At 49.4% G+C, this 12118-nt stretch overlaps 1 protein-coding gene across 1 annotated transcript; it reads left to right on the top strand.

The window, feature by feature from the left end:
* The first annotated feature begins 1029 nt into the window (after positions 1-1029).
* On the top strand, positions 1030-4242 carry LOC125519941 (tubby-like F-box protein 8). The gene is made up of 5 exons (XM_048684724.1): positions 1030-1298; positions 1951-2456; positions 2627-2714; positions 2970-3102; positions 3190-4242. Exons 2-5 carry the CDS (start codon positions 2091-2093, stop codon positions 3968-3970), a joined length of 1368 nt encoding a protein of 455 aa, XP_048540681.1. The 5' UTR covers positions 1030-1298; positions 1951-2090; the 3' UTR covers positions 3971-4242.
* Positions 4243-12118: the final 7876 nt, after the last annotated feature.

Genomic DNA, 12118 nt, shown 5'->3' with positions numbered 1-12118 from the left:
GGATGTAGGGTATTACTCTACGGAGGCCCGACCCTGGGATAAACTGTGCGTGCGGGCTCCGTCCCGGTACTTTCAACCTCGTCATGAACCCTACAGAGGGATCTGACGGTATTTTACGCCGTCATTCGGATCCTCTAGCACCTCCACCCGCCCTCTGTCTCCGGCAGGCTCTTCTCCGATTCCATGCGGCGACGGGGGCCGAAGGGAAGAAGAGAGTGGGAGAAAAGGGCGGGAGTTGCGTGGAGAGCGGCTGTATGGAAGATGAGATTGGGGTTTTTGCCGCGGAAACAAGGCAAACAACTACAAAAAGCGCGGGCTCCGCCTGCCTTTTGGGTGGGCCAGGGTGTCGGGGTCCTACGTGTCTGCTGCTCGGACTCCCGCAAAACCCCACGTTTGGTACCAGTTTTGTCGGGAAAACGTGATCCGAACCGCTCGGCGGACCGATACAAGACTTCCTTGGATGGCACAACTCGTACGGTTGATTTGAGGGTTGGTGTTGAAGATGCCCTAACACGTCGTACATCATACATCATACATCGTACAGATAGTATAGTAGTACATCTTCCAGAGTGTAGACTGGTCTATTCACTCGCCCTGATCCCTGATTGATTTGTTAAAACAACCGTGTTAACCCAATCGGCAGCACGTCAGCGTGCGGTCGCCAGCGCCAGGAACCCCCGCGCCCACGGGCAGCCGTGCACGCGGGCGAAAGCAGAAAGCTCGGCCAAAGCCCACCAAAAGCGACCCGCTTTCCCTGCCGCGGCAGCGAGCCAGCGAAATGCGCGCAGGTAGCGAGCGACGCAGGCGCCAGCGGACTCGGGAGACGTCAGGAACCAAGAAGAAAATGGAGCGGCAGGAGCGAGGCTGACGCCGTCACGCCCCGCGCGCAAGTCGGCACGCACACACACCCACACGGCAGGAGGACAGGAGACGGAACGCAACGGAACGGTCAACCGAACGCCACCCCCCGCCCCGTGGACCGGAGCGAGCGAGCGCGGACGGGAGACGATAAACAACAGCCGCGGCACCCGCCTCGTGTGTGTGTGTCTCTGCGCCTTTCCCCATTCCCCTCCGCTCGCTCGCTCCGGGTCTCCCTCCCTCCCTCTTCACACCCACCTCACCTCCTCTCCTCTCTCTCCCACCCTCTTCGCGTGCCCAAGAAAGGAACCTCCAGGCGGGGACGGCGTGAGCGCGGCAGCTGGGGCTGGAGCCGGATCGACCTCGTTCGTCTCCAGAGGCGGCGGCACGGGCGCGGGAGCTCCGGATCGGCGCTCAAGACCCCCAGAGTCCGCGCTGATGTGAGTTATTTCGGGGAGTCTTGGCCTTCCTCCGTCCTTGATTTGATTGATTGACGCGCCGGTTGTGCGGGGGCGAGCTTTTCGGGGCGTTTACTGTCCGGATCAAGCGACCGTGCGTCCGGATGCGGCAGTAAATGCCGAGTTCTTGGCATCTTTTTGTTCTCTCGTCCGTTAAATTCGTCCGTGCCAAGAGTTCGTTCAGCTGTCCTAACGCCTCGGCTTTGACTGCCACAGTCGTCGTTCTTGTCCTCGCACAAGACTTCAGATCTCGCGTAGGAACCTGTCGATTTCTTAGCACTACATATGTTCTTCAGAGATCCTCTTTTTTATTGTCTCTATCCGGGGTGAAATGGAGCCTTCTTGATTTATTTATTTTACCATGGAACGGCATATTTCCAAGTTTTTCATGGGATAGCTGTACTAGGGTGAAGATTTCTTTCTCCAAATGTCGCAGCATGCCACCGGGGTATCATGTTCTTTTTTTTTCCCGGCGCCGCCATGGCCATTTTCGATGTGTGGACTACTCTTTTTCTCTTGATGAGGCGATTTGTTCCTAGCAGGGGGCTGCAACGGAATTAGTATAATTTTTCACCAAGACGGGTGTCTCTTTCATGCTATACTCACCAAGGTTATTTTGCTCTCTCTTCCGCAGGTACACGTTGATGATTGCTTCTATCTAGACATACTCCGGAGCAGCAATCCTTGCTCTGGTGCCGTGATCTGTGACCTCTGCTCAATAAGAGGAACAGTTTAGAAAGCTTCGAGCTTCCAGCCTGCATCTACCTAGCGCAGATGTCGTTCCGCAGCATAGTTCGTGATGTCAGGGACGGTTTCGGCAGCCTGTCAAGGCGGAGCTTCGAGGTGACCATCTCCGGCCTGTCCGGCCTCACCGGGCACCACAGGGGCAAGTGCCAGAGCACGGTGCACGAGCTCCGCGACGCCGATCTCATAGTCCAGGAGAGCCGCTGGGCCAGCCTCCCTCCCGAGCTCCTCAGCGACGTGATCCGGAGGCTGGAGGCAAGCGAGAGCACCTGGCCGTCGCGCAAGCATGTGGTGTCCTGCGCCGCCGTTTGCAAGGCGTGGAGGGAGATGTGCAGGGAGATTGTGACGAGCCCGGAGTTTTGCGGAAAGCTCACCTTCCCCGTCTCTCTGAAGCAGGTGAAATTTCCCCGTGTGCTAATAAAGCAATCCTTAACCTGAATGCTACCAAGAATGCTATTTTGTTCTACCTAGATGGCAACATCTGAGACTGAGGAGTGTTTGTTGTTTTGCTTATTCTCATGCCTCTTAAGTCAAGACACCTGACACTCGTTTATTTTTTTCAACAGCCTGGCCCTCGAGATGGAATGATTCAATGTTTTATAAAGCGAGATAAATCAAAGTCTACTTATCATCTCTACTTGTGCCTGACTAATGGTATGATAGCCTTTTTCACCTTTAGAAGTATATACTATTCATATATTGTGCTAAGGTCGCCCCAAGGATATGTCTTTTGCTGAAAACTAGCTAATATGCTAGTATGAAATTCTACATTTTGGCCTTGGTTTTGTCTCAAATGTTTCTACCTGTTTTTATTCTATGATGAAATCGTGGTGAAGTTATCCGCAAAAAGAAAATGATATCATGGTGAAGTTGAGGTGCTGATCTTTTATTTCTTTTATTTTGAATCAGCGGTACTTGTGGAGAATGGCAAGTTCCTCTTGTCTGCTAAAAGGATCCGCAGGACAACCTGCACCGAATATGTTATCTCAATGGATGCTGAAAACATCTCAAGATCAAGCAGCACCTACATTGGAAAACTGAGGTACGAGTTATACATGTATACTGTAACCATTTCCTCCTGGTCTCATGCATTTGCGGATAATGAAACCAACTTTCTTTTCATTTCCAGGTCAAACTTCCTCGGCACAAAATTCATAGTATATGACACGCAGCCCCCCTACAATGGGGCTTTAGTTCCTCCGGTTGGACGGAGTAGCCGGAGATTCAACTCTAAGAAAGTGTCTCCCAAGGTGCCATCCGGCAGCTACAACATAGCTCAGGTGTCTTACGAGCTAAATGTTCTTGGCACGAGGGGCCCTAGGCGGATGAACTGCATCATGCACTCCATACCGGCCTCATCGGTCGAGCCCGGCGGCATAGTCCCTGGGCAGCCTGACCAGATCATGCCCCGGGCTCTAGAGGACTCGTTTCGCAGCATGAGCTCCTTCTCCAAGTCATCCATCATGGACCGGTCCACGGATTTCAGCAGCTCCCGTTACTTCAGCAGTTCCCGGTTTCTGTCCGACATTGCCGGAGGCGCCGCCATAAGCCGTGACGAAGACGGAGAGAACAAGGAGAGGCCGCTGGTGCTCCGCAACAAGGTTCCGAGGTGGCACGAGCAGCTGCAGTGCTGGTGCCTCAACTTCCGTGGCCGCGTGACCATCGCCTCGGTGAAGAACTTCCAGCTGATCGCGGCGCCGAGCCAGCCCCCGCCCCCCGCCGCGGGGGCGGGGGCGCCGGCCCCGGCCCCGTCGCAGCCCGCCCCGGCGCTGGAGCAGGACAAGATCATCCTGCAGTTCGGCAAGGTGTCCAAGGACATGTTCACCATGGACTACCGCTACCCGCTGTCGGCGTTCCAGGCCTTCGCAATGTGCCTGAGCAGCTTCGACACGAAGCTGGCCTGTGAATAAAACCGGCGACCGACGGAGGTCGACGACGACACAGGCGGCGGCGGTCGAGGGAAGGGAAGAAAGTAGTAGAACCCTCATTCCCCCCATAGGACTTCCATTCTAGATCACGGACACTCCCTTTCGTTTGCTTGTAATTCTGCTTTGTTTGTAGCTTGCTGGAACTGGGACTCGGTAGCATGCGTTGCTTCGCACCATGATTGCTTCCTTTGAAGCAAAGTTTCGTGGATGCGGTTGGTCTCTTCCGGATTTAACCTACGGTTCCCTCACCTTCATGATTTGCCTTTGAGCTGTTTCTATGGATGCCCATTGTCTGGTAAAGAGCAGAAAGGGTTCAGTGCTTCTGTTCTTTTACATTAGCATGTGTGCTTGCCTTATTCTACAGCGCAGACGAGGATCATGCGCACTGGGCTTGTCTCACATGATGAAGCCTTCTCCCTCCTCGGTCCATGCCCTTTTGGTGCGGTTGGTGCATGTTGTTTTAGCAAGCATGAACAGTGGTTTTGTCTAATGGGAGAATCATTGCACATGTACGTACCTGCCACCTTTTTCATGAGCTTTTGAGTGTTCCACGATCTCCTTTGGGTTCAGCTACCATGATTTCTGGGAGGTGGGTCGAGTTCTTTTCAGCATGGAGGAGGACGCATTTCCTGTAGTGAGAAAGATAAGTACTCCAGTACAGCTAGGCGAAGAGAAGGAATAAAGTAGTAAAATAGAGGCATCTGGGCCGGGCCCATGGTGGCTGCTGAGGGTGACCGGATGGGAGGAACAATTTTTCTTTCCTGAAGAAGTTATCATGTGCTACGTGACTGAGCGCATATGGCTGACAGCGAAACGAACCCACCATACCAGAAAATCATACTCCATCAATTCCACAATGTAGTGCGCCCGCGCTTTCAGAGATCCAAGTTTGATTGTAAATTTAATCAACGAGACTGACTGCGACGGGAGCAAAAATTATGTCACCGAATTCAAATTGAAAATATGAATTTAGTGGTATAATTTTTACTCCCGCCGCAGTCGGTCTCGTTGGTTAAATTTATGATTGAACTTAAATCTCAAAAAACGTGGGCGCACTACATTGAGTCGGTCTCGTTGGTTAAATTTATAATTAAATTTAAATCTCGAAAAACGCGGGCGCACTACATTATAAAATGAAGGGAGTACTACGTATTATGTAGTATAAAGGTGGCTTGCTTGCTTGCTTGCTCGGACGGACGAAATAATTGAGCGTATCGTGCATGGTGATCATTCATTCATTCTTAACCCGGGGCAGTGGCAAATGGGAGGAGGCTTTCATGGCTCCCCGGGCGTGTGACAGCGCGCCGAGTACCAGCACAAGTGTCACATTATACATATCCTGATGATGATTGATTAGGTTGATCAGCGCGGGTGGCCTCGGCACTAATCCGCTGGATGATTTGACAGCGGCGATCAAATCAAATCGGGCCGGCGGTTGGGGCCGTGGGCATTGCGTGTGGTTCATCTTCGCCTCCCGATGGCGTTGGATCCGTGGTCGCCGTCGTGCGGCGGGATGTTGAGTGTGCAGTGGCATGTTGAGATCCGGAGACTGGAAGGCGGGGTGAAAGCGCTGTGGTGAAAGTGGGCGGAATGGATGGATGCGGGCATCGCCTCGCTATAATTCAGGTGGGGGAATTTCCGGTCGATGGAATCGTGGAGTGGAGAGCATGATGGATGGATGTGACGACGCGGCCGCCATCCCACTTTACAAGTAGCGTGTGTATGGGTTCGGTCGGTGTAGGCGTGCAGCAGGAATAGTTTTGGCGCTCGGATAGGGAGGTCTTTTTTTTTGAAAAAAAAAACGTTTAACATTCCTCGCAACCAAAAAAAAACGTTTAACATTCCTCGCAACATTTTCTGCCTGCTGGCTGTCCTTCTGTAAGAAGGTTTAACATTCCTCGCAAAAAAAAATGTTTAACATAACACAACACTAGTAGTACTCCCTCCGGTCCTTTTTACTCTGCATATAAGTTTTGTCCGAAGTCAAAGTATCTCTACTTTGACCAACTTATAGGAAAAAGTATCGACATTCACAATACCAAATTAATATTGTAGATGTTGATATTTTTTAATATAAATTTGATCAAACTTTATAAAGTTTGGCTTGGCATAAATCTAATATGTAGAGTAAAAAGGACCGAAGGGAGAACAACGTCAAGGAGTACCACCACCGTCTATCTGAAAGCAACTTTTTTTGTGTTGCTTTGTTTGGGAAGACCACCATCTAGAATTTGGGAGTGCCACAAGTCTCCGAGGCAGAACTGTGATGCAATGCAGAAACTTCCTGCCCCCCCCCCTTTTTTCTTCAACAAGGAATAAGGTCCCGAAGGACCCAAGTAGTGCATTAAGTCAAAGCGATGGAGCCGTACAAACAACTTACAAGCCTGCCCCTTTCAAGGTGTTCTCGAAAAAAAGGCAGAAATATAATGCAAAACAAGTAACTATGAATCAAGTGCGCACTATGGTGATTGTTTTTAAGTGCGCCATTTTTGTGTGTGCAAACACACACGGTCTCAATAGACTTGGTAGATGCACATGAGCGCGAAGAGCTCGCCATTTTCCCTGGATGAGGTCAACCACACGCGACACACTAACGTGATGCTGCCACGTCACCACGAATGTTGGAGCCAACAAAGCAAGGCGTCGGAGGGGGAGGGGTGCTTCACCATCGTATGTGCCAAAGAGGGAGGATGTGACAATCGTTGTCTGCGAGAAGGGAAGACAATACCACCGATGTTAGAGAAGGGGGAGAACACCGACCCTACACGAGGAGGAGGAGGAGGAGGAGGGGGAGAGCACCCTCTCGAAGAGGCAGGAGACAATCGCCACTGCCAGAGCGAGGAGAGGGGGTTGTTGAAGTTTTTTGACCGGAGAGGGAAGGTGAACAAGTGAGCAGGGAGGTGAATATGGATTTGTACCACAACGAGTGCGCCACCTCACTGAAGAGGGAAGGACTCTCCTTTTTCAAGGGAAAAAGTAGCTCCCTAGGCAACAAGTTCCCTTTTTAGAAAAATTCACCCGCTTTATTGATGCATTATGTTTTGAGGAATATGAATTACACCATGAGGTTGGAGAATCCTGTTGGGGAATGTAGCAGAATTTTAAAAAAATTTACGCATCACCAAGATCAATCTATGGAGTCATCTAGCAACAAGGGAGAGAGGAGTGCATCTACATACCCTTGTAGATCGCGCGCGGAAGCGTTCAAGAGAACGGGGTTGATGGAGTCGTACTCGACGTGATTCAAATCACCGATGACCTAGTGCCGAACGGACGGCACCTCCGCGTTCAACACACGTACGGTTAGGAAGACGTCTCCTCCTTCTTGATCCAGCAAGGGGGGAGGAGAGGTTGATGAAGATCCAGCAGCACGACGACGTGGTGTTGGATGCAGTAGGATCCCGGCATGGTTTCGCCAAGCGCAAGCGGGGAGGAGAGGTGTTACGGAGGGAGAGGGAGGCGCCAAGAGCAAGGGTGCGGCTGCCCTCCCTCCCCCCTCTCTATATAGGGGCCTTGGGGGGCGCCGGCCCTAGGGAGATGGATCTCCAAGGGGGCGGCGACCAAGGGGTGGCTTCCCCCCCAAGCCAAGTGGGGGGCGCCCCCACCCCTAGGGTTTCCCAACCCTAGGCGCAGGGCAGGCCCAAGGGGGCGCACCAGCCCAATAGGGGCTGGTTCCCCACCCAATTCAGCCCATGGGGCCCTCCGGGATAGGTGGCCCCACTCGGTGGACCCCCGGGACCCTTCCGGTGGTCCTGGTACAATACCGGTGACCCCTGAAACCTTCCCGATGGCCGAAACTGGACTTCCTATATATAAATCTTTACCTCCGGACCATTTCGGAACTCCTCGTGATGTCCGGGATCTCATCCGGGACTCCGAACAACTTTCGGGTTACTGCATACTAATATCTCTACAACCCTAGTGTAATCGAACCTTAAGTGTGTAGACCCTACGGGTTCGGGAGACATGCAGACATGACCGAGACGCCTATCCGATCAATAACCAACAACGGGATCTGGATACCCATGTTGGCTCCCACATGCTCCATGATGATCTCATCGGATGAACCACGATGTCGAGGATTCAATCAATCCGTATACAATTCCCTTTGTTAATCGGTACGTTACTTGCCTGAGACTCGATCGTCGGTATCCCAATACCTTGTTCAATCTCGTTACCGGCAAGTCACTTTACTCGTACCGTAATGCATGATCCCGTGATCAACCACTTGGTCACATTGAGCTCATTATGATGATGCATTACCGAGTGGGCCCAGAGATACCTCTCCGTCATACGGAGTGACAAATCCCAGTCTCGATTCGTGCCAACCCAACAGACACTTTCGGAGATACCTGTAATGTACCTTTATAGTCACCCAGTTACGTTGTGACGTTTGGCACACCCAAGGCACTCCTACGGTATCCGGGAGTTGCACAATCTCATGGTCTGAGGAAATGATACTTGACATTTAGAAAAGCTACAGCAAACGAACTACACGATCTTTGAGCCATGCTTAGGATTGGGTCCTGTCCATCACATCATTCTCCTAATGATGTGATCCCGTTATCAATGACATCCAATGTCCATAGTCAGGAAACCATGACTATCTATTGATCAACGAGCTAGTCAACTAGAGGCTCACTAAGAACGCGCTGTGGTCTATGCATTCACACATGTATTACGATTTCCGGATAACATAATTATAGCATGAACAATAGACAATTATCATGAATAAAAAAATATAATAATAAACATTTTATTATTGCCTCTAGGGCATATTTCCAACAGTCTCCCACTTGCACTAGAGTCAATAGTCTAGTTATATTGTGATGAATCGAACACCCATGCAGTTCTGGTGTTGATCATGTTTTGCTTTAGGGAGAGGTTTAGTCAACAGATCTGCCATATTCAGGTCTGTATGTACTTTACAAATCTCTATGTCTTCATTTTGAACATTTTCACGAATGGAGTTGAAGCGACGCTTGATATGCCTGGTCTTCCTGTGAAACCTGGGCTCCTTGGCAAGGGCAATAGCTCCAGTGTTGTCATAGAAGAGAGTCATCGGGCCCGACGCATTGGGTATGATTCCTAGGTCGGTAATGAAATCCTTCACCCAGACTGCTTCTTGTGCTGCCTCCGAGGCTGCCATGTACTCCGCTTCACATGTAGATCCCGCCACAATGCTTTGCTTGCAACTGCACCAGCTTACTGCCCCATCATTCAAAATATACACGTATCCGATTTGTGACTTAGAGTCATCCAAATCTGTGTCGAAGCTAGCATCGACGTAACCCTTTACGACGAGCTCTTCGTCACCTCCATAAACGAGAAACATGTCCTTAGTCCTTTTCAGGTATTTCAGGATATTCTTGACCGTTGTCCAGTGTTCCATGCCGGGATTACTTTGGTACCTTCCTACCAAACTTACGGCAAGGTTTACATCAGGTCTGGTACACAGCATAGCATACATGATAGACCCTATGGCCGAGGCATAGGGGACGACACTCATCTTTTCTCTATCTTCTGCCGTGGTCGAACATTGAGCCGTGCTCAATCTCGTACCTTGCAATACAGGCAAGAACCCCTTCTTTGACTGATCCATTTTGAACTTCTTCAATATCTTGTCAAGGTACGTATTTTGTGAAAGACCAATGAGGCGTCTCGATCTATCTCTATAGATCTTGATGCCTAATATATAAGCAGCTTCTCCAAGGTCCTTCATTGAAAAACACTTGTTCAAGTAGGCCTTTATGCTTTCCAAGAATTCTATATCATTTCCCATCAACAGTATGTCATCCACATACAATATGAGAAATGCTACAGAGCTCCCACTCACTTTCTTGTAAATGCAGGCTTCTCCATAAGTCTGCGTAAACCCAAACGCTTTGATCATCTCATCAAAACGAATGTTCCAACTCCGAGATGCTTGCACCAGCCCATAAATCGAGCGTTGGAGCTTGCACATCTTGTCAGCATTCTTAGGATCGACAAAACCTTCCGGCTGCATCATATACAATTCTTCCTTAAGGAAACCATTAAGGAATGTCGTTTTGACGTCCATTTGCCATATTTCATAATCATAGAATGCGGCAATTGCTAACATGATTCGGACGGACTTCAGCTTCGCTACGGGTGAGAAAGTCTCATCGTAGTCAACCCCTTGAACTTGTCGATAACCCTTAGCGACAAGCTGAGCTTTATAGATGGTCACATTACCATCCGCGTCTATCTTCTTCTTAAAGATCCATTTATTTTCTATGACTCGCCGATCATCGGGCAAGTCAGTCAAAGTCCATACTTCGTTTTCATACATGGATCCTATCTCGGATTTCATGGCTTCCAGCCATTTGTCGAAATCCAGGCCCGCCATCGCTTCTTCATAGTTCGAAGGTTCACCGTTGTCTAACAACATGATTTCCAAGACAGGGTTGCCGTACCACTCTGGTGCGGAATGCGTCCTTGTGGACCTACGAAGTTCAATAGCAACTTGATCTGAAGTTTCACGATCATCATCATCAACTTCCTCTCTAGTCGGTGCAGGCACCTCAGGAAGATTTTCTTGAGCTGCGCCACTTACCGGTTCAAGAGGTAATACTTCATCAAGTTCTACTTTCCTCCCACTTATTTCTTTCGAGAGAAACTCTTTCTCTAGAAAGGACCCAGTCTTGGCAACAAAGATCTTGCCTTCGGATCTGAGGTAGAAGGTATACCCAACAGTTTCTTTAGGGTATCCTATGAAGACGCATTTTTCCGATTTGGGTTCGAGCTTTTCAGGTTGAAGTTTCTTGACATGAGCATCGCATCCCCAAACTTTTAGAAACGACAGCTTAGGTTTCTTTCCAAACCATAATTCATACGGTGTCGTCTCAATGGATTTCGACGGAGCCCTATTTAAAGTGAATGCGGCAGTCTCTAAAGCATAGCCCCAAAATGACAGCGGTAAATCGATAAGAGACATCATAGATCGCGCCATATCTAATAGAGTGCGATTACGACGTTCGGACACACCATTACGCTGAGGTGTTCCAGGCGGCATGAGTTGTGAAACTATTCCACATTTTCTTAAGTGTGTGCCAAATTCGTGACTCAAGTATTCTCCCCCACGATCTGATCGCAAGAACTTGATTTTCTTATCACGCTGATTCTCAACCTCACTCTGAAATTCCTTGAACTTTTCAAAGGTCTCAGACTTGTGTTTCATTAAGTAGACATACCCATATCTACTTAAGTCATCAGTGAGGGTGAGAACATAACGATAGCCACCGTGAGCCTCAACACTCATTGGACCACACACATCAGTATGTATGATTTCCAATAAGTTGGTTGCTCGCTCCATTGTTCCTGAGAACGGAGTCTTGGTCATTTTACCCATGAGGCATGGTTCGCACGTGTCAAATGATTCGTAATCAAGAGACTCCAAAAGTCCATCTGCATGGAGCTTCTTCATGCGTTTGACACCTATGTGACCAAGGCGGCAGTGCCACAAGTATGTGGGACTATCATTATCAACCTTACATCTTTTGGTATTCACACTATGAATATGTGTAGCATTACACTCGAGATTCATTAAGAATAAACCATTCACTATCGGAGCATGACCATAAAACATATCTCTCATATAAATAGAACAACCATTATTCTCGGATTTAAATGAGTAGCCATCTCGAATTAAACGAGATCCTGATACAATGTTCATGCTCAAAGCTGGCACTAAATAACATTTATTGAGGTTTAAAACTAATCCCGTAGGTAAATGTAGAGGTAGCGTGCCGACGGCGATCACATCGACCTTGGAACCATTCCCGACGCGCATCGTCACCTCGTCCTTCGCCAGTCTCCGCTTATTCCGCAGCTCCTGCTTTGAGTTACAAATGTGAGCAACCGCACCGGTATCAAATACCCAGGAGCTACTACGAGTACTGGTAAGGTACACATCAATTATATGTATATCACATATACCTTTAGTGTTGCCGGCCTTCTTGTCCGCTAAGTATTTGGGGAGTTCTGCTTCCAGTGACCACTTCCCTTGCAATAAAAACACTCAGTCTCGGGCTTGGGTCCATTCTTTGGCTTCTTCCTGGCAGCTTGCTTACCGGGCGCGGCAACTCCCTTGCCGTCCTTCTTGAAGTT

The sequence above is a fragment of the Triticum urartu genome, chromosome 1 (genome assembly GCF_003073215.2).
Source record: "Triticum urartu cultivar G1812 chromosome 1, Tu2.1, whole genome shotgun sequence".
Taxonomy (NCBI): domain Eukaryota; kingdom Viridiplantae; phylum Streptophyta; class Magnoliopsida; order Poales; family Poaceae; genus Triticum; species Triticum urartu.
Note: the sequence above shows the minus strand (reverse complement) of the source record. Positions and strands in the feature narration are given on the sequence as shown.

Excerpts from the sequence above, each read along its gene's own strand:
- LOC125519941 (XM_048684724.1), top strand. The coding sequence starts at position 2,091 with ATGTCGTTCCGCAGCATAGTTCGTGATGTCAGGGACGGTTTCGGCAGC. Across the intron at positions 2,457-2,626 it reads TCCCCGTCTCTCTGAAGCAG|CCTGGCCCTCGAGATGGAAT; the intron begins GTGAAATTTCCC and ends TTTTTTCAACAG. Across the intron at positions 3,103-3,189 it reads ACCTACATTGGAAAACTGAG|GTCAAACTTCCTCGGCACAA; the intron begins GTACGAGTTATA and ends TTTCATTTCCAG.